This window comes from Bactrocera dorsalis, chromosome 1, assembly GCF_023373825.1.
Source record: "Bactrocera dorsalis isolate Fly_Bdor chromosome 1, ASM2337382v1, whole genome shotgun sequence".
NCBI lineage: Eukaryota > Metazoa > Arthropoda > Insecta > Diptera > Tephritidae > Bactrocera > Bactrocera dorsalis.
Genome location: NC_064303.1, coordinates 90,620,716 through 90,641,043, shown reverse-complemented (window position 1 = coordinate 90,641,043; position 20,328 = coordinate 90,620,716). Strand labels below are relative to the sequence as shown.

Sequence of the window (20,328 nt, the reverse complement as noted above, 5' to 3'; positions counted from 1 at the left end):
GCTTATTTACGTAGCCATTCAACCAGAATGAGCCTCATCGCTGAACAAAATTTGTCGATAAAAAATTTTCGAACCGAACACTGATTTTGGTAATAAAATTCAATGATTTGCAAGCGTTGCTCGTTAGTAAGTCTATTCATGATGAAATGTCAAAGCATACTGAGCATCTTTCTCTTTGACACCATGTCTGAAATCCCACGTGATCTGTCAAATACTAATGCATGAAAATCCTAACCTCAAAAAAATCACCCGTTATATATAACTGTATATATGTATGTATGTCTGTATGTAGATGGATGTCTGTGGGCAGTCGTTAAATATACACTTAGCGCGTGGCAAGTGCGGAAATACATAAATAGTAAGTACACTGTGTGTATATAGATAAAAGTTTCAGCCACAAATGTCAATGAATAATTCAAAATCGTAATAGCAGTGATTTGAAATTTTAATAAGTTAGCACTTTTTACTGTCCCTTATACGCTAGTGGGTGTTGGCGCTGACGGTAGTAGCTTGGCCGGTTGGTCAATTGCCGGTTTGTCCTCTTCGCTGTAGTTTGCTTCCTGTATATTTTGCTTCTATATATATGTATATACATATATAATGTGTATAGTCCGCACTATCACCCTCTGCTTTGCGCCACACAGTGCTACCATTTATTCAGTCAAGTATGCATCAACAAGTTTCTTCGTATACGCCTCTTCGCTTAACAATGTCGGGCTTTATTGAATTTGTAGTATATCATATTGATTTTAGTTTATTAACACTTGGCCAATAATAAAGTCTTTTATGAAATGTTATGGCGCTGTAAAATGTGTGAGAGTGTGCGAGTGTTTAAGTGTTAATATTTAATGTCTTAGACAGTTATACCATAATTTATTACAAACTAGGAAAACTATTGTAAATAAAGGGAGTTACTCAATTTTTGAAGCGTGACTCGTAATACATGAAAAAGTTAAAGAGAACTTGAAAAATTGTCGAATATACATATGTAACATGACTTTACATAGCGAGCTCACACGAGTCCCTGCTTTAAGAATCGACATTAAGTCCGCGGTAGTTACAAGGTTTTGAGTGTTAAATCACTCGGTAATGAAATTATGAAATCAAAGCAATATTAGTTTTGTATTATGAGTCATCTAAATAACATAATAACAAAAGTATACAGTGCCATCTGGCGGAAAACAAATGTTTAGATATTGCTTCCTTTTCTCAAGTAAATGAATTGTCGGTGTATAACTATGGTAGGTAATTAATAGATCTTAGACTAAAAAAAATATTGTAGTTACTAATTGAAAGCGCAGCGTAGATGGCATAAATACAAAACAATTTTGTTACTGACAACTTTAGATCTCCGAAACGCTTTCAACAGCGTTGGATGGATAGATATGATCGAAGCTTAAAAAAAAAAAACTAACTCAGAGCCTTGGCGCGGAGCTTAGTGTTGTATTTTCTGCATATATCGTCACTACTTATGCCCATCCAACTCGCCAGAGATGGCTTTTTCGATTTCTGGAATTTTTTTGCTGGAACCCAGCAAATATATTCTTTTTTTCCGGCAGCTAATTTTGCTACTGCCTCCCTACCGACATATATATTGATCTCCCTTATATTCTGCGTTGTTAGCTATCTCAACCGCTTTCCTGACAGCAAAAGTCATACAATCGGAAAATACTGCATTATTCGGAAAGGTCGCCTGGGCTCCAGCTCCGAGCAATAGATTCCGACTAATCTATAAGAAAAAGTGATTGAAAATTGCAGTAAAGAAGCAATTAAATTCTAGAGATCTCATTCTCATTTCTTTGATAGTTCCATGATATGAAAGAAGATGAACTCGACGCAGATGCAAAAAAGTGTTTTATTGATATATCTGATATGTTGTCCAATGAAGCTATCCTCCTCAGACATATTTATTGAAACTTTTGAAACCCATCTTGGTCCATACTTCTTATTGAATGCCATTAGGAAGACTTCTCCCAAATATTTGCATCGCTTTAAGAAAGTTGTATTTTTATCTGTTTCTAACTGAAGTTTTGAGTTTCGTTGAGGGCTTTTATGAGGAACAAACCTTTTTATCGATCATGGTCGTTACAGAGCAGGATTTCAGAACTGGCTATACTACGCCAAGAGGCAGAATTGATCAAAAAGCTGGGGTTTTAGATTATTTCGACGCATTCACTGACGCCAAAGCTCGAGCAGCTCACTCGTAAGTTCCAAATAGTTGATGATTAGAGAAGTTTAAGCTGCAAGTTTAAAAACTTAATCAAAAAAGTCAACAGAACCCAAAAAGTAGTAAGAGAAAATAGTTAATAAAGTTTATCAAGAATTGCAAACATTCATGGAGGGAACAGAACCCCATTTTTTTACCCCAGTGCCCGGATTTTCTCTCGACGGCCCTGGTTCTAACAAAGAGGTTGATTTAGATTCTCAAGCATGTTAAGATTTATCTTAAGTGATATCGTTTGATTCTATGTTGGCTATATGTTGATCCTTTAACGGTACATATTAGTTTGCAAAGTGAGCTAGGCTCTACTTTAGGGTAGGATTTTGGATAGTCGCCAGTCAATTATGTAAAGAAACGATGAGTAGTGCAGTAAGTTAGGAGATCGTTGAGGGCCTCAAAAACCTTCCAATTTCAATTCTACATCGATACAAAATACTTCAACTTCTTGTGAAGTTCTCAGCATTGGTTGTCGTTGAAGATATTCGCGAAGTACACAAATCGACCAGAAAACTTGCGGTAAATGTAATCTACCGGGACACTTTGTATTCGAAACCTTTTAGATTTTACATTATTTGCATAGAATTATACTACAAATTTGGCACGCCACTCACTCCGAGTGTTCAACTATTCAACGGGTTCGGAATAAATTCCTAAAACGCACTCCGCATCATGTGCATGTGTCAAATTGTCCGCAGTCGTGTGTAGCAACATGACAGTGTAATCCTCAACGTTCACTTGTTGGCTTTTACGTGCATTCGAAAAATCTGAGTGTCTATTTTATAAATGGTCTTTGGCGAAAATGCCCGTTTTTCACACACTAGCGCACTTGTCCGCCTGCCCACTGACCTGCTGCAAAGCACACGCACACACTTACACCCATTGAGGCATGCAATTTCCCATTTTCGTTGCAACTACTAAGGTGTATTGCCGCTGTTTGCCCGCTTCCTCGACGCAGGCAAATACTTGTGCAACGCAAATATGCTCGTGCTGCACAGCTGAGCCAAAGCCATCAGCGCAAATGCAGCTTGGAATCGTCGTTGAGTTCTTGGTAGGCAGGAGACAGGCAGCTGTGGCAGGAGTAAGATATGTGCATAGGCCAAACTGCGAAGAATTGGCATTCATCTGCATGTGCCGTTTGGCATTGCCCAGCGCTTATTTCACTCATTCGAGCTGAGCGACGCGACCCCGGCTCTTGCCTTGCTTTGCAGCTCGACTACAAATCGAATGTCCGTCGTCGTAGGTAGTGCCGTGTGTCCGCCGTGCCGCTGTACGAACACTGTTTTATTATCGCAGTTAAATCGCTTTCAAATCGCCGCATTCAACACAGCGCGGCCATGGTGTTTGACTTCTCTACTTTGCCTCTTTTGAAATACGCTGTCCAGATAGTTGGTCACGTTAGAGGCTTTGTGGATATCTGTGTAAGTGTGTGTGCCGTTCGCCGCATCATTGATGGGATTAGTTATGCGGGTCATGTACATGTCGTAAAATGTTTTTGCTGCAGCCATGCTGCATGTAGCAATGTGCCGATCTACGTTTCTCTCACCTACAGGGTGTTCCACAGGAGATGATATGTTTTTTTTGGTTGTGTCGTCTGATGTAGAAAGGTTTGCTGTCAATACTATTTAAGATTTTTTTCCAATTTTTTATACTTCTTGATTTAACCGACAAAGAGAGGCTCCAGAAGCTTGTGGAGCCCCGATTATGCTTACTTCTTGGAAACTCCATCGGTGGTTCAAAGTTGAAGAGATTAGATTTCGACCTTCGACCTCTGGAGCTTATGCGGTCTCACATTGATATTTTGGTCCGAAACTATCAGGAGTTTTATATAGCGAAAGAAAGGAAGGTACTAATATTAGGCAGGGTTCACTTGTTATTTTTGTATATTATTTCATAAGGGAGTAATACAGAGTTATTTTCTTCTTATTGTCTTCTGAGCTCAAATCCGCTATGTTGTGAAGGATATTTTACACTCTATAACGTACCTCTCTGAATGGTTCAATTCCTGTAAAGTGGAACATGGCTCTATCTAGCTCCTCTATGGCACCAACCATCTCTTTTCAAGCCCAGTCAAGCTAAGCAAGCCATTTGGTTCGATGGTACCACCAACAAAACTTAATATCCTCATACAGGGTGTCATAAACTATGGGTTGCCGTCTTGTAATTTGCAGTATTTTTGTAATTGAAATGAAGCTGGCGAAAATCATGAGGCACTAGGTTAGGTTAGGTCGTAGGGTCGATCCAAAATCGATGGATCTCACTTGGATAGATATTAGTTCTTGTTATTCTCAAACTGGATCTGTAGACTCTCATAAAACGACGAAGCGAATTGAGCTTGAAACCCAACTGGAGATATCCGACTGACTTTGAGCGACTTCTCGAACATTCAATTGATTTGGGAAACCCTGTATATGAACTTATCGGGGCACCTGTGGCTTCGTGTATTCGTTAGTGCTTATCACATTATTTTAAACATATTTGCCTAACATCTAGGTCCAGGTGAGAGCATACTGTACCAGCAACGAAACAAGTCCGAGAATAAGTCAAGAATAGTCTTGATAAAACTCGTTGAAGTTAGCAGCAGTTGGACGTCACTCGTGACTCTTTACCTACTTGTAAGTCAGCACAACTGTCCCCCTCAACGATAACCCTCAGTATTTTTTTAGCCTCCACCTTTCCTAAGCATGCTCCACTGTGATGTGACCAGTTTCGAAAAGTGATGAGCTTTCAAAATTTTCCTACAGGGTTGCTTTTTATGCGCATCAATTCCTTTTCAGCAAATGTGCTTTCGGAAAAACGAAGCAATAAAAATGATGAAAATGTAGAAAAATGCAGAAAATACGTGAAGTACAAAATGGCGACGACGCGTAATTATTTCGCCACGGACATTTCAGGAATTTTTAATCTCTTGGCACAACTGACCGCTGCCGTTGACGCATTTGCCGCCCACAGCCGACGCCATATCTACTTTTTATCAGAGACCTGTGCGCCTGCAGCTGAGCGGGTGATCATCTTGCGTTGCTCGGCAGTGGGTTTATCGCGCAATTTTCGTCGGATATTTATACTCAAGGCGTTGCGGCTCGGTGGCGCTGCATTTCTTGTTTCGCTTTTTCGGTGCGTCGACAGCAGTGCGTGCCTCGAATTAACAAATTATGGCAGCAACGACATAGAAATGAAATTTCGCTTTTCTATTAAAAAATGTATGTCTCTCTCTTCTTGACTACCCGAAACGTCAGCGAAATAGTACAAATTTAGATATACTTATACATACACATGTCAAATAAGGTCGCCGCCTGCTTCTGCGGCAACGCGCGAAAAACTTCGGGCTTCACTGTTGAATAAAACATTAACAGTACATGAACAGTTCAGCAAATTGTGTGCCGTTTTTTGTTGCTTTATTACTCTTCTTTGTTTAGTTGCGTTTTTAGAATGTTTACACAGCCTCAAGGCGTTGGGAATTCTCATTTTTTACGCCATTATTGAAAAAGTTTGAACGTCAAAAACAGCAGCGGCAAGCGCCGTGGCAGCAACAGCGTGCCCGAAATGTCGCTTTGTCAAATAAATGTGAGTTTGTATATTAACGGGGGGCGGAGAGGGCCTTGACTGTTGTGCAAGTGAAAGTGTAATTATTTATTGTTATATATTTACCGTTGTGAAATGTATAAAAATAAAAATACGACATGGCGACAACACAAATATAAAAATTCTTAAAAATATTGGACTAAGCTTTGTGCCTCCAAATGTCGCGGGTTTAACGCCGGGTCATGTCAAAATAAAAAAATATAGCTTGCTACCTTCTGATGGTTAAATAGAAATTTTTATGGATTTCGAAAATGCAAAAGTTGTTCCTCAGAGAGTCGACCAAGAGGTTTTGAGACCCTGTTTTACTCGCTTTGAAAAAGAGGTAAAATTTTTGGAAATTTTTTCAAAAATAACACTGCTCTATATTATTATGACTCCACTATCTTTGGTGGGAAGTCTTAATAGTAATAGGCCCACAGATGGTCTAAAGATTACTGTACGTTGTGGTGTCCAGAACACATATATAGGTACTGTAGTATATCTATAAAATACCTAGAACCAGCCACAAATTTTTTAAGACGGATGATATCTGTTCCAGTCGATTCGCCGATTTCGTATAAAGTTAGGCAACCGAGATCCGTCAACCTTAGGTTGGCGCAAGCTGAACAGTGAAGAAGAAAGTGCTTGGATGTTTTCACCTTTTCTACTTCCATACAGCGTTGACAAGTTGCGTCCTCCAAAATCTTGAGCATAACCGCGTGAGTGCAAATGGTACACTGTCCAGTTAGAACTCCTATCATAGCGGCCAAGTGGACTTACCTAAAATCTAGTAGTTCCATGGACATTTTATGGTCCAATCTGTACCGGAAGGCTATAGTAATCCCTCAAGTGCTGATTGGTAATCCACACTTGATGATCTCGCACCAAACTTAGAGATCCAGTGCCAGAATGTACGAAGGCTGGAGACTCCACTCACTTCCATATTTATGGGATTTGGGTATGGATGCCTTTTCATACAAGCTCGTCGAATTTATATACAAGTAGTTTCCGAAGATGCCGCTATGGCCAGGCATCCAGACAAATTTAATATGGAAGTAGCTTAATGCTACAATCCTTGACCAGCCTTTAGCTCACAATCAACGCGGTCAAGGCTTGTGTAGAAGCTCTGCTATCGAAGTGGATGCATACCTCTTCCCCGTTTCGATCCATACGTGGAAAAGCTCACCGACCTCTTCTCCGCCCGACCCAAACCACATATCTTAATGAAGTAACATAATACACCAAACAAAGAACCACTGCTCAGTTAATCAAATAAGTTAGAGAGAACTCAAATTTATTTTTATGCATGATACATACTAATCACTTTTATTCGGATTGGATTTAAGGCTCTATCGACAGTAATGTGTGCCAGCAATCCAAATATCTATAGACGTCAAAAAAATGTGTGTTTGTGACCCGGTTCTTATATTATTTTGATAGCAGAAACTCTACCAAGAAGTTCGGAAACAATAACCCTGAGTAGAATTATTTTTTACAAGAAGGGCTCATTTGAACTGGATAATGACGTTTCAAATGTAAAACATTTTCTCGAGGATATTTCATAAGTTCCACATGTCATACGTTCTAAGAAATAGAACTTTATAGAGAACGATAGCAAGAGGTATGCACGGACTTACAGACGAAAAAGCGACCTCTTTTCGTAGTATGTATACAAGGTCTTCAATTGAGTCTCATAAATAATCAAATATTTGGGAATCGTTTTATCCAAATGCTTGAAATTCTACATTTACAATGGAATCACGGCTATGTAATCGTTGAAAATTTTGTAAAACTGTTTGGGGGTGTCTATTCTATCGCTAACTAAAGTATTTGAATGGCCCAAAGTACTCGTATTCAGTGTTATATGAATCGTTCATTCTTCTCTGTTAATATAGAAAACGTTGAAGATGCAGTGCTTGAAAATGAACGTGTTGCCATTAGAGGCACAGCAGGAGATAGCAGAGAATCTTAACATTTTTTATAGATCAACTTGCACATTTTGCATGATGTTTTGGACCACGAAACGTGTCAATAGTGGATTCATACCAAGAGAACTGAATCTATTGCATAAACGACGATGTGTATAACATTATTATGGCCGACTTATCGATCCAAAACAAAAGGAAAGTCAACGATCCGCCACATATTCGTCAGATTTGACTTATAGTGGTTTTTTTCTGTTTTCCAAACCGAAAAATCAGCATCAACTTCGAAGAACTTGCTATGAGTCCATAAAAGACTTTCAAAGTCAATCGCTAAGAGCACTGAATCCTTCCAGCCAAGACTTAAGAACTCGAACTAGTGCTTCAGTTTTTGAGATACTTACGTGAAATTTTGTAAACGCTTTTGTTCAAGAAGCTGCTCATTTTTCGGAACTGTTGACATCGGACTACTAAAGTATGGAATTTTGTATGGAATTTTTGTTTTATTTTAAGAGATACCTTCACGAAATTTGGCATAGATTATTGCCTAAACCAATGGAATAATCCTTTGAGAAATTGTCCAGATCGGGTTACTATAGCACATAGCTGGCATACGAAACGAACGATCAAAATCATGTTCTTGTAAGGAAAACTTTTTCATTTGTTGAGATATCCTCGAGAATTTAACCAGAGATTATTGTCGCAGGCAACAGTATAATCTACAAATAAATTGTTCAGATCAGATCACTAAAGCATTTAGCTGCAATACAAACTGTCCGGCAATTAACGAAAAAACAAAAGCCTATTAAGATTAACAAAGCTGTTGGAGGATTTCACTTCAAATTATTGGTTTGACAAGTAGGTAGTAATAAGTAAACATTCATGTATGTATATCAAATCCATGGATGTCGAGTATACAGCTAGTGGAATAAAAATTACTGCTTTACTCGCTATACTCGTATTAGCACTCTTGTGCGAAAAATGACTTGTAAATGAACAAGGGAGCTAGCTATGCACTTCCACTCAATGCAAGAGCATTTTTAGATACATTTATATCAAGTTGATTATACCAGTGTTGTTTATGTGGCTTATACCAGTCGTATGTTTGTGTCGCTTTCTCTGTTACTTTGATGTGTATGTTTGGGCAAGGAAAGTAGTTAAGCTAGTGTGGTTAACTGTTATACTCGTACATACTTTCATAAGTTAGTCTATTTCATTTATACAAGTTGTTTGTTCGATTCGCTTCCTCTGTTTCTTCGACGTCAATGTTTAGGCAGGAAAAGTAGCCCCAAATTATTACATTTATAAACTAGTAGGACTACTTACTATACTCATATATATTTTTCTATATACTTTACTATGTTAGCCTACTGCATTTATACCAGCTGTTTGTACGATTTGTTTGGTATAACGCTGAGTGCTTAAGAGATTTATAACATAGAAATGAGATTTCTAGTAATATTTCAAAACTAACTGTATTTTTTAAAGCAAGTACATGTATCTAGTTATTGTTATGCAATCCTCTCGGTGACTCATTTCGAAAAGTTCATACTTTTACACGAAAATAACCAAGTTTTCTGTTTTTTACTAATAATTAGCATGCTTTAATACATGAAAGTGTTAGTAATTGAAATTCCACAAATATTTATGTCAGTAGTGCCGCTATTAAAAGCAAGTTTTTATTAAATTTTTCTCTATACAGCCAGTGAGACCTTTTAATCCACAGATTACGTTATTTTAATAAAATTTTCTGTATATTATTGTATTACGTATATTTGTAAAAATTTCAATCACTTCGCTCTAGTTATTACGAATTTTGTTGCCTATTTTGTTTAGCTAAAAGTGGTGGAAATAATTTACTTGAATTGCAATTTGTCTGGTTTTAAAATAAATATTAAATTTGTTTGCATTTGAAAAAGTTTTCTTTGCAATAAATGCAATTTTAATTCAATTACAATTTTACCACTTTTTATGTGCTGGCATATTCACACACACACACATACGAGTACATACATAAGCTATTTGGTATAATAGACATTAATTTTTATGCGTGCATGAAAGTTTGTGTGCGTGTTTGTTTGTATGCATTATTATGTTAGCTTTAAAGCTTTGCTAAAGCCCCACTAATTTAATTGGATATGGAAAAAGGGCATTTACACGCGCACATTTACATATATTTTAGGTGTAAATATTTGTGTGTAAATGCTTAGCTGGATTTGAGTGTATTTTTATCAGTTGAGTAGGGTGTACTAAATTTGCTACGCAGTTTGTAACAGCCAGAAAGAAACTTAGGAGGCTCTATAAAGAATATATGTAAATTATCAACGTGACTAGCTGACTGGATTTAGCCAGGAACAGAAGTTCCTTCCACCGTAAGTCTGTATATATTCCATCTGTTTTTGAGTTAGCGGCCTTAAATTTTGTATATGTGCTTTTCTCTACAAGAAGCTGCTTATTTATCGAAATATTATCTATATCGGACCAGTATAGCTTATAGCTGTCATATAAAATGGCCGATGAAAATCATGCCCTTGTATGGAAAAATTTTTTATTTGTTGACATATCTCTTTGAAATTAAGCAAAAGTCATTGCCTTAAACAATTGTGTAAACTGCGTAGAAATTATGCAGATCGGTGTACTATAGCATATAGCTACCATACAAACTGGATATTATCATGTCCTTGTATGGAAAACTTTTTTTTTTATCAAGGGATTGTCGCGAAATTAAGTACAGATTATTTCCTTATGCAGCGGTACATTTTACGAATAAATTGTTCAGATCGGTTTACTATAGCTTATAGCTACCATACAAACTGAACGATCAAAATCAAATTCTTGTAGGGAAATTTTGTTTGTTTGCCAAGATATCCTCACGAAATTAAACACAGATTATTGTTATTGGCAACGGTATATTATACGAAGAAATTGTTCAGATCGGTTTACTATAGCTTATGGCTACCATACAAACTGAACCATAAAAATCATGTTCTTGTAAGAAAAACTTTTTTATTTGTCGAGATATCGTCACGAAATTCGGCATGAATTATTACCAAAAGCAAGGCTACAATTGTTGAAAAATTTGTTGAGATCGGATCACTATAGCATATAGCTGCCATACAAACTGAGCGATGAAAATCAAGAAAAACACCTTTTTATACCCTTGTATGCAAGAAAAAATCAAAGGTCAAGAGTATTACAGTATATACATTTTTCTTCTTCTATGTGTATATATATTTACTTCTTGTATGTGTATTTGTATGCACTCACCTTGATTTGTACAGCCAACGCTCCCATAGTGTCGGTTTTGCTGACATTTTGATGCGCTCAATTTTTATGCCCGAGCTTAAAATGGCTTTAAATATTTTATATTATATATTTATGTATGTATATATGTATGTATATGTATATGTGTGTGTATAGCGTTGTCAAACTAAGCTGGTATTAGTTGCAGCTGTTGTCCTTGTTATTATTATTATTAATATATAATTATGGCTTTTAGTTGAAAATGCGCTCTGCCGACCACTTTGTGGTTACATTCATGTTGCAGTTGTTGTTGCAATTTGCGATTTATTTGTTTTTGCATTTATTGCATTTGCATTCGCATTCAGACGCGGTAATCACATCAAATTTCCACGCTTGACCGCTTGCATTTAGCACGTTTGTCCATTACGAAATCGAAAATTTTTATTTTTCGAATTTAAATCTGTGTGTGTACATACGTGAGTGTGGGTTTGGATACTGTGTGTTTGCCGACTGGCGCTTGTGTGAGCGCTTGTGTGCTGTTTACCGTTATTCTAAATGTGTGTTTAGCCGCTCGTTGCTGTTCCGCCGCTATCTGAATTATCAATTCAAATTAGAGGCATTTCGAAATTAACAGGAAACTGTGTTTAAATTATTAACACACGCGTCCTGCTGCGCCACAATGTTGTGCTGTTGTTGCTACTATTGTATTTCGAATGCATTTTTGTTGTAGTTTGTCGTTCATTTTATGAATTTTGGTTTAGCACTTGTCGGGAATTTATTAATTTTTAAAGTGTTTTGTGTTTAATTTATTTACGAATGTCTGCTAATTTAATGCTTTAGCCAATATCAGCTCCATTTGTTGATATTTCGACATGTGCTTGTGTGCACAGGCATTGCCAGATTGCAGTAAATTGTCGGTTTCAAGGGTATTTCCTAATTCAATTTAATCTCGAGTGTAAATTCTTCGGTTGCTTGGCGCTTATTTCGGTTTATCGTTAATACCGTTGTATTTGCTCTACGTCAGCTTGTGCTGGGCACTGTAAGAAGAGGAAAGTTGAAGAGAAACCACAGATTAGTAGGTGTTTATAATTGATACAAAATAAATATGCAATAAATGCAAATATTTGCAATGATTTATTTGTTGAAATTACATGAGAGAGGATTACTTTTTGTTAATTATGCTGGAATTTTATTTAATATTTAATTTTAGGTCAATCACATGACTTACTAATAAAGCTTAGCAAAAAATATAAATAGTTTACTCTGAGCATACTTGGAGGATGAAGTCATGTGTGGAGGATGGAACCATATGTGGAAGTTCACGCAAGTGAGGAAAGTTTTCTGAGCGCCATTCACTTGAGAGTGGCCAGAAACGATTCTTTAACATATGGCACAAACAGCTCACGACTTCTGCTCTTAGACCAAGTATCCTCTGGGTAGCCAAAGAATATCCGTTTGAAGGCGAGCTAAAGTGAGAAGACGAACCATACCTGCCCAGAGCTTTGCGCACCCAATGAAGAGGTAACTCGGCTATAACCGATAATTCTCAGCTTAAATACCATAGTCCACAAAATGCCAAGAAACACATGTAGATGTTTTACTCATTTATTGCTCACACGGACTGCTAGACATCCATACATTAACTTGTCTCGTCACGCTGAACATTTTGATAACATAACAGTGTTATTTCGGACTGAGTAGGCAATGGAGAAGTAAAGTCCTCTCTTGACCAACAAAGACCACACTCTGCAAGTCACTCATTATCCCCGTCCTGCCATATGTTGCAGAGGCACTGACGATGGCAACATCTGATGAGTCGGCGTTACTAGTTTTTGAGAGAAAGCTTCTGTATTTATGGTTTTTTGCGCGTTGGCCACGGCGAATATCGCATTCGATGGAACGATGAGCTGTATGAGATGTACAACGACATTACCATCGTTCAACGAATTAAAAGACAGCGGCTACGATGGCTAGGTCATGCCGTCGGAATGGACGAAAACAGTCCAGCTCTGAAAGTATTCGACGTAGTATCCGCCGAGGAGGCATAGCAACCGAACCAACCGTGCTAATATCACGCTGTGAGATTTTAAATAAAATCTCTAGAAAAGTTTAGAAGGTATTACAATTCTTGGATGGAACGACTTGGCGCATTTTACGTCGAGATTTTACCGTTACGCGCTAGATAACCGACTATTTGATGCCTGAGATCGTGATCTCGGGGATATTTGAGTTCAACAAGATGCGCCACTTCCTACATATCGCATTAACCAATGGATTTATTGAGCAAACACTTCGGTGAACAATTTCACGTTTTGAGCCGGTCGATTGGAAACCAAAATCGTGTGATATCACTACGTTAGACTTTTTCTTGTGGGGCTATGTATATTACTAAAGTCTATACGGACAATCTCGCTTCGATTCAGGCCTTGGAGTAAAACATCTCGCGTGTCGTTCGCCAATTACCAGTCGAAATGTTCCAACGAGTCATCAAAAACTAGACTGAACGGATGGACCACCTGAGGTGCCGTCACGGCCAATATTTGAAAGAGATAATCTTCAAAAAATAAATGTCAAAGTATATTTTTTGGAATGATAATAAACATTCCCCATTAAATATAAAGTTTCTGTGTTTTTGTCTTTAAAAAAGAAGGGAACTACTGGGGGATTATCACTCGATATTTCCCTTTCATGCATACATTGCTAATATTTATGGTGCTTGCTAAGCTTTATCGATGTAAAGAGAAGAAGAAGTTGATTCGGATCGTTCAGTTTGTATGGCTAAAGTAGTCCGATATCTGAGCTTACGACAAATGAAGAGCTTCTTGAAGATAAATGGTTGTGCGTAAGATTTCAGAGCTATATATCCACAAGTGAGAGGCCAGGTTCATATCCCTACAGGTACGCTTCCTACATATCAGATATTTTAGGTATGTACATGGCAAATATATATGTAATTAAATACTATATTTCTGTAAAGTAAAACAAAACGAGTCAACTAAATATTTTCTGTACACATTGACTGCGTCGAACCTAATGAAATTAATATTTTGTTTATTCTGTGCAAACTGCCGCAATAACGAAAAATATCCACAATTGTTGGCAGGTATTAGGTTACAAACGAAAGCAAATAAGTATTGCATACAATATACTAAATAAATTGGAATTATAATTAGTGCGGCATGAAATGGAATATGTGTGACCAAGGCGACCTCATCGATCCAAATGAACTCCCACACAACACAATTTGCACCAGAATTACGGAGTGCTTTGTGCATTTACCACATACGCAAATTGTCGTTTTGTGTAAGATAATGAAAATATGTAGAAGCATTAGTTGTGTGGGAAATATCTAAATTTTATGGTTAGCTTTCATAAAAACATGTTGTTACAAAATTAAAATCAACTTCACTAATTTTGTGGTATTTTTTGATTAAAATCTGACAGAATTTTTTCAAATACAGCGAGCTAACCATATCATGCTCTTTATGGTTACTAGAAGAATGTAGGGCCTTGACGGGATGATGAAAGCTTTTGGACTTCCTTAAGCTGTCGCTCTTTCTTTTGGTCTGTCTCTCTCGCTCTTTATTCTCTTCGCTTACCCAACTTTTGAATCTCTCGCCTTTTTGATCACATTTAGCATAAGAAACTATGTGGAGCCTTAGATAGTACAAAGAGATGACTGTATACCTTCCTAACCCTGAATCCTTGTATCTTGAATGATCCAGCTATCCAGTATTGATATAATATGAAAATATTGATGGACATGTTTAGAAAAATCAAGTCTGAAAAATATATATTATTTCTAAACCATATAACTAACTTCAGTCAAGTGAGAACAAGGTCGATTGCTTCCAAAATAATTGCTGTTCAGCAAAGTTAAGGTCTCCCAAGGTCTCTGGTCGAGGTCAGAACTTACATATCTGGATATATTTACTACCTCTCCTTAAAGAGATTGTGGGTTTAATGATCTGTTTCTCTAAATTAAAAAAAAACTTTATTTATCCGCATTCTCCTGGCGCATGCACCGAAGCCAACGCTGGCATTTCCTGAACTAAACCTGAGACAAAGACCGAACTCTACAAGTCCCTCATCATTTCTGTCCTGCTATATTGTGCGGCGATATAGACAATGACATCGTCTGATGAGTCGGCCTTAGGAATATTCGAGAGAAAAGTTCTGCCGAAGATTTGTGGTCATTTTCGCATTGGCAACGGCGAGTATTGCAGTCGATGGAACGACGAGCTGTACGAGATATACGGCGACATTGACATACTATAGTTCAGCGAATCAAGAGACAGCGGCTGCGTTAGGTCATGTTATCTGGATGGAAAAGGAACACTCCAGCTTTGAAGGTTTTGGTTCAGTACCCGCCAGTAAAAGCAGAGGAAGATCTTTGATATAATCTGGTTGCAGAACTTATAGCTCACGAATAATTAGATATCAGACTATGTAACGGCCAGACATAGTTTCCTTTCAAACGTACAATAATCGGTCCTATTAGTCAGCTGATAGCTGATCCATTGTGGTACCTTTAACTCAAATAAAATTGATCATAAAGACTCTCATATATCGACGAAGCGATTTTAGGCGATCAAAAATTTGTTGAGGCTGCCGATGTCAATCTGGGCTATCTCTCCTAGTTCGCCGAAGGTACGACTACCGAGTTCTTTCAACCCTAGTCTGGCAAAAGTGGGACAATGGAGAAGAAAATGCTAAGATGTTTTCATCTCACCTGTTTTCACATAACGTTGACAGTGAGTGTCCAACTGGATTTTAGCTGGACAGCTTGAATTCCAATTGTACAATGTCCAGTTTGAACTCCTATGATTGCGGCAAGTTGAACTTTGCTAAGGGCAAGTGAGTCAGTAGCGTTCTGGTCTAGGTCACAAGGATATCGCTGTCACTGGAACGCCTGCTAAGAGCATGCGAGGTTCATAGGCCCACTGTTAGAACGCAAGATGACAAGGGGGTTCCAATTCGCACACATTCGGATATGCTCATCGGCTAAGCTCTCTTGCTAGCTCATCGGCTAAGCAGTTTCCAGCGATTCCGCTATAACTAGACACCGAAACGAGTCTGATAATTAAGTTACTAGTTGCTATATTTAGTGACGACTCAACTTTATCTTAATTTATAAGGGACTTGGTCGTAGTTTTTGAGTTTCAGTTCATCTTTGGATGATCGTTCGCTGAAATAATAAATCGTTTCGATATCTAATCGAAAGCCAAGGTCTTTTTCCAAACCACATTTATCATTGTTGGATGAATATATCAACGATCTGAGCTCGACTTAAGATGTTGATATTAGAATAAGTTTAGGACTTTTAAGATGCTCTGCAGCTAGTTACATAAAATATCTAAAAAAATATTCCATTTTCCGAGACATGAGAGGCATTCTCGCAGCAGATCTAAAATTTTCTATACAAACCTTATGATACATGTAGGATATATTTTCAGTAACATATATACATTGAAGTAAGTTCGAAAGATATGAGAAAACTTGAAAAATGTTTGTCGAAAATTAACCCATTAAACGCTAGTGTTACATATATGTAACGCTCCGATCTTTCACATAAATCAACGACTTTTTCGAAATGCAATTTCAAATGTTCCCAATTACAAATTAGAATTGAAGTGAACAAATCAAAGAATAAGTGTGCGCTATATTTTGCCCTTTCCGTTTAGTGTAGCAAAATTAGTAGCGCAGTGAACACGAAGCCGATTTCATACACCTAAAAAAACTGTCGAAATGGGAACACGTTGTCGGTAAGTACGATTTTTAATAAAGTGTCACCGATTTATGTGAAAAGAGTGTTTTGTATATTTTGATAGTGTTTGAAATTTTATGCTAATAGAAAAAAAAATTGAAAATGACTGTATTTGTAGGTTTTTTTTTCGTCTTGTGTAGCTGTGACATATATGTCACGTTCGCGGGTTCACCTTATGAATTGTATAACTATGTATAATATACATATTTATGTGCGTGTTCTTCCATTATTAGGGCAAAACTAACTGTTGAAGAAGTTTGCGCAGTTTTGGACGAATTGACAAATAATGAAGAAGAAGAAGTGGAAGCTATATATATAGAGGCTCCTGACGCGGGTGCTCTTTCAGGTGATGATTCGGCAGATGAAGACGGCGGTACTTTGGAAAACTTGTCACATACACAGCTTGTCGAGGATTGTGAAATTGTTACAAGAAAAAATACCGACTTTGAAGAGAACCCCGACTTTGATATGGACGCTGAAATTTTAGACTGCTTGAATCATTCTATCTCAGAGTTAGAAGTAAACCTTTTGGAGGAATCATTTGCTTCTGTGCAAGCATCCGAAAAGCCGAGTACATCGCGTTCAACTCAGAAGCCCAGGGAACAAACCAATTCTCGTCGTCGTAAGATAACTGCAGGTCAGTCACATAGTAAGGCTAAGAGAGCCAAACCATCCTTTACGTGGGTCGATGATAATATCGAACCTAGATCTCCAATTTTCCCTGAGGGTAATTACAGTGACTGCAGCAACCTAGAGCCATATGAGCAATTCCAAAAGTTTTTTGATGATGAATTATTGCAAATGCTGTGTGACGAGTCAAACAGATATTCGCTCTTAAATAATAATGGGAACCCAAATATTACAGTTGGAGAAATGAAAGTATTTTTAGGAATTCTGATAATAAGTGGATATACCTATTCTCCAAACAAAGAAGCATATTGGAGCGTTGACAAAGATATTCAAAATCTTGTGATTATTGACTCGATGAGGCGTGATCGTTTTCGAACTATTTTTGCAAATCTACACTTTATTGACCCCGGAAAGACAGATTTATCGGATAAAATATGGAAATTGAGACCCCTAACTGATGCTTTGAAAGCGAATTTTGCAAAAAATTTTCATCCAGAGCGGAATTTGTCGTACGATGAATCAATGGTGGAATACTACGGCAGGCACGGTTGTAAACAATTTATTAGAGGCAAACCGTTGAGATTTGGTTATAAAATGTGGTGTCTAAATACGCCTTCCGGTTATCTTCTAAACTTCGAGATGTATCAGGGAAAAAACCCTAGGACGAACGAAGAGTACGCTGCAAACTATGGAAAGAACGCTGCTCCGTTGTTTTCAATGATCGATGAATTCGATGAAACGTGGAAGCCACTTCCATTTCAATTCTTTTTCGATAATCTATTCACTTCAATACCTGTTTTGGTTGGATTAAAAAAATGGGATATGAGGGAACTGGAACAATTCGGCAAAATTCAATACCAATCTCTTGCCCTTTGCCACTGAAGGATAAGTTGAAAAAAAAGGAACGTGGTTATATGGCTAGTTCCCGGATTTCTGAATGCGATATTACAGTCACGAAATGGGTAGACAATGCAGTAGTTTCCGTTGCATCAACTTTATTTGGAAAGACACCGGTAGGGACAGCTGGAAGATACTCTAGGGCAGAACATGCTCGAATTCAGGTTCAAGTCCCCAATGCTATCGCAATGTATAATAAGAATATGGGCGGAACAGACCGTATGGACCAAAACGTTAACGCTTACAGGATTGGAGCTAGAGGGAAGAAGTGGTGGTTCTCAATTTTTACCTGGTTGGTTGATGTCTCCATTCAAAATGCTTGGCTCTTACATAGAAAAGGCGGACACGGGCTAACCCAGCTACAGTTTAGAAGAACCATTTAGACGTCCGAATTCGCAAATTGAGCTTGATGCTAGATATGACCTAATTGGCCATTTCATAGTTAGAAATCCTGCCAGGAGACGCTGTGCTGGAAACAACTGCCAGCGATCAATAAACACCAAATGTGTAAAGTGTGACGTAGGTTTGTGTGTGGATTGTTTCTATAACTTTCACTTTAGACCAGTTTGAGTTTTCTTTCTCAACCAAAAATTTATGAATTCTCATACGTTTGTACTTGTTTCGTTTTCTTTTTGTAAACTTTATAATTAAAATAATAAAATTGATGAATTAAATCCAATGGAAGTGTTTATTTACATGTTAGTATCAAACATTGTATTACATAACAGAAACCCGCGAGCGTTACATATATGTCACGGGTCGTGCAGACCCCCCCGGATAGGGGTCGAAACTTTTGTTTGTAGTTTTGTGTACATATCAACCCTTGTAGTATCCACACAAAGTTTGGTTCCTCTATCTTTGCTATTTAGCTTTCGCGTTTAATGGGTTAATTTAAAGTCTATGGAAACTGTTCCATGATTTCGTGGTACAAGAATTTTTGTTTCAATTTTAAATAAGCTTGAAATATGAATTAAATTTTATTGACACCAATAATTTTTGGCTTATAATAAAAAAGGTTAAGTATTCATATGAAAACTAAAGCGACAGTTAAGTCCGCATTTTGCGTTAAAAATTTTTTCTACAAAAACAGCTTAAACAGCTAATTAGTAATAAATAATATATGTCTCCTTCAACTTAAATTTCAAATTAAAATAAATTTTCACCCATTTTTCAATAGAGCATAGATTAATTAGCATTTAATTTGCATAACCTATAATAACAATACGAATTTGTTACCCAAAACCAGTTCAATTCCATATTAGATATCGACACATTTAACACTTTTTATACTGGCGCTTCATGTCGTACAAGAGTAAAAGTGTTATGTGCTATTATAGTTTGTTATAATATTGTGAAAAATCAGGAGAGAGATATGGAGGAGTAATCATTATCCGACATATGGAACAAACATGGACGATGCGAAGTAGTTCTTATGGTAACAGTGATGTTTTCTACCACAATAAGTGTGATTATGGAGGGAGCTCTACGACGGGTAGGCCATTTAAAGTTGACCCATCTGGCAACGCTGTAACTTTTACAGCGCTGACAAATCGGCTAATGTCATACCGCATTCGAAGACAATTTATACCATGGAACAGTACACTCCAAAAGAACGCGCTGAAATTGTTCAGCTTTATATTCAAAATAACTTTTCAATTGTGTTAACTCAACGTGCGTTTCGCAAAAAAAATAAAGTGAAAAGTGCTCCAGTTAAGAACACAATTAAGTCTTTATACGCAAAATTTGTGAACACCGGTAATCTCAGTAATGCCAGTCATGCATCCAGACAACGCACAAGACGTTCTGATGAAAATATCGAAGCTGTACGAGCCAGTATTGAGGAGACTCCATCGACATCGAGTTATCGCCGCTCTCAGGAATTAGACATCTCTCGCACCACTCTCCGACGCATAATTCATAAAGATTTGAAGATGTTTCCATATAAAATTCAAATGGCACAAAAACTAAACCCAGCTGATTATCCGCGACGCCTTAATTTTTCCCCGGGCGATTGATATCGAAAAATGGTGATGTTGACTGGCCACCGAGATCACCAGATTTGACGCCACCAGACTTTTATTTGTGGGGTT

At 37.5% G+C, this 20,328-nt stretch overlaps 1 protein-coding gene across 1 annotated transcript in view; it reads right to left on the bottom strand.

Annotated features, from left to right (window-relative positions):
- The window catches only part of LOC105226485 (protein O-mannosyl-transferase TMTC2), a 275,813-nt gene that overhangs the window by 215,586 nt on the left and 39,899 nt on the right, over nucleotides 1–20,328 (bottom strand). Inside the window, exon 2 of the mRNA XM_049462081.1 lies at nucleotides 10,969–11,981. Within this exon, the coding sequence (XP_049318038.1) occupies nucleotides 10,969–11,015 (47 nt within the window). The 5' untranslated portion in view covers nucleotides 11,016–11,981. The remainder of the gene's footprint in view (nucleotides 1–10,968; nucleotides 11,982–20,328) is intronic.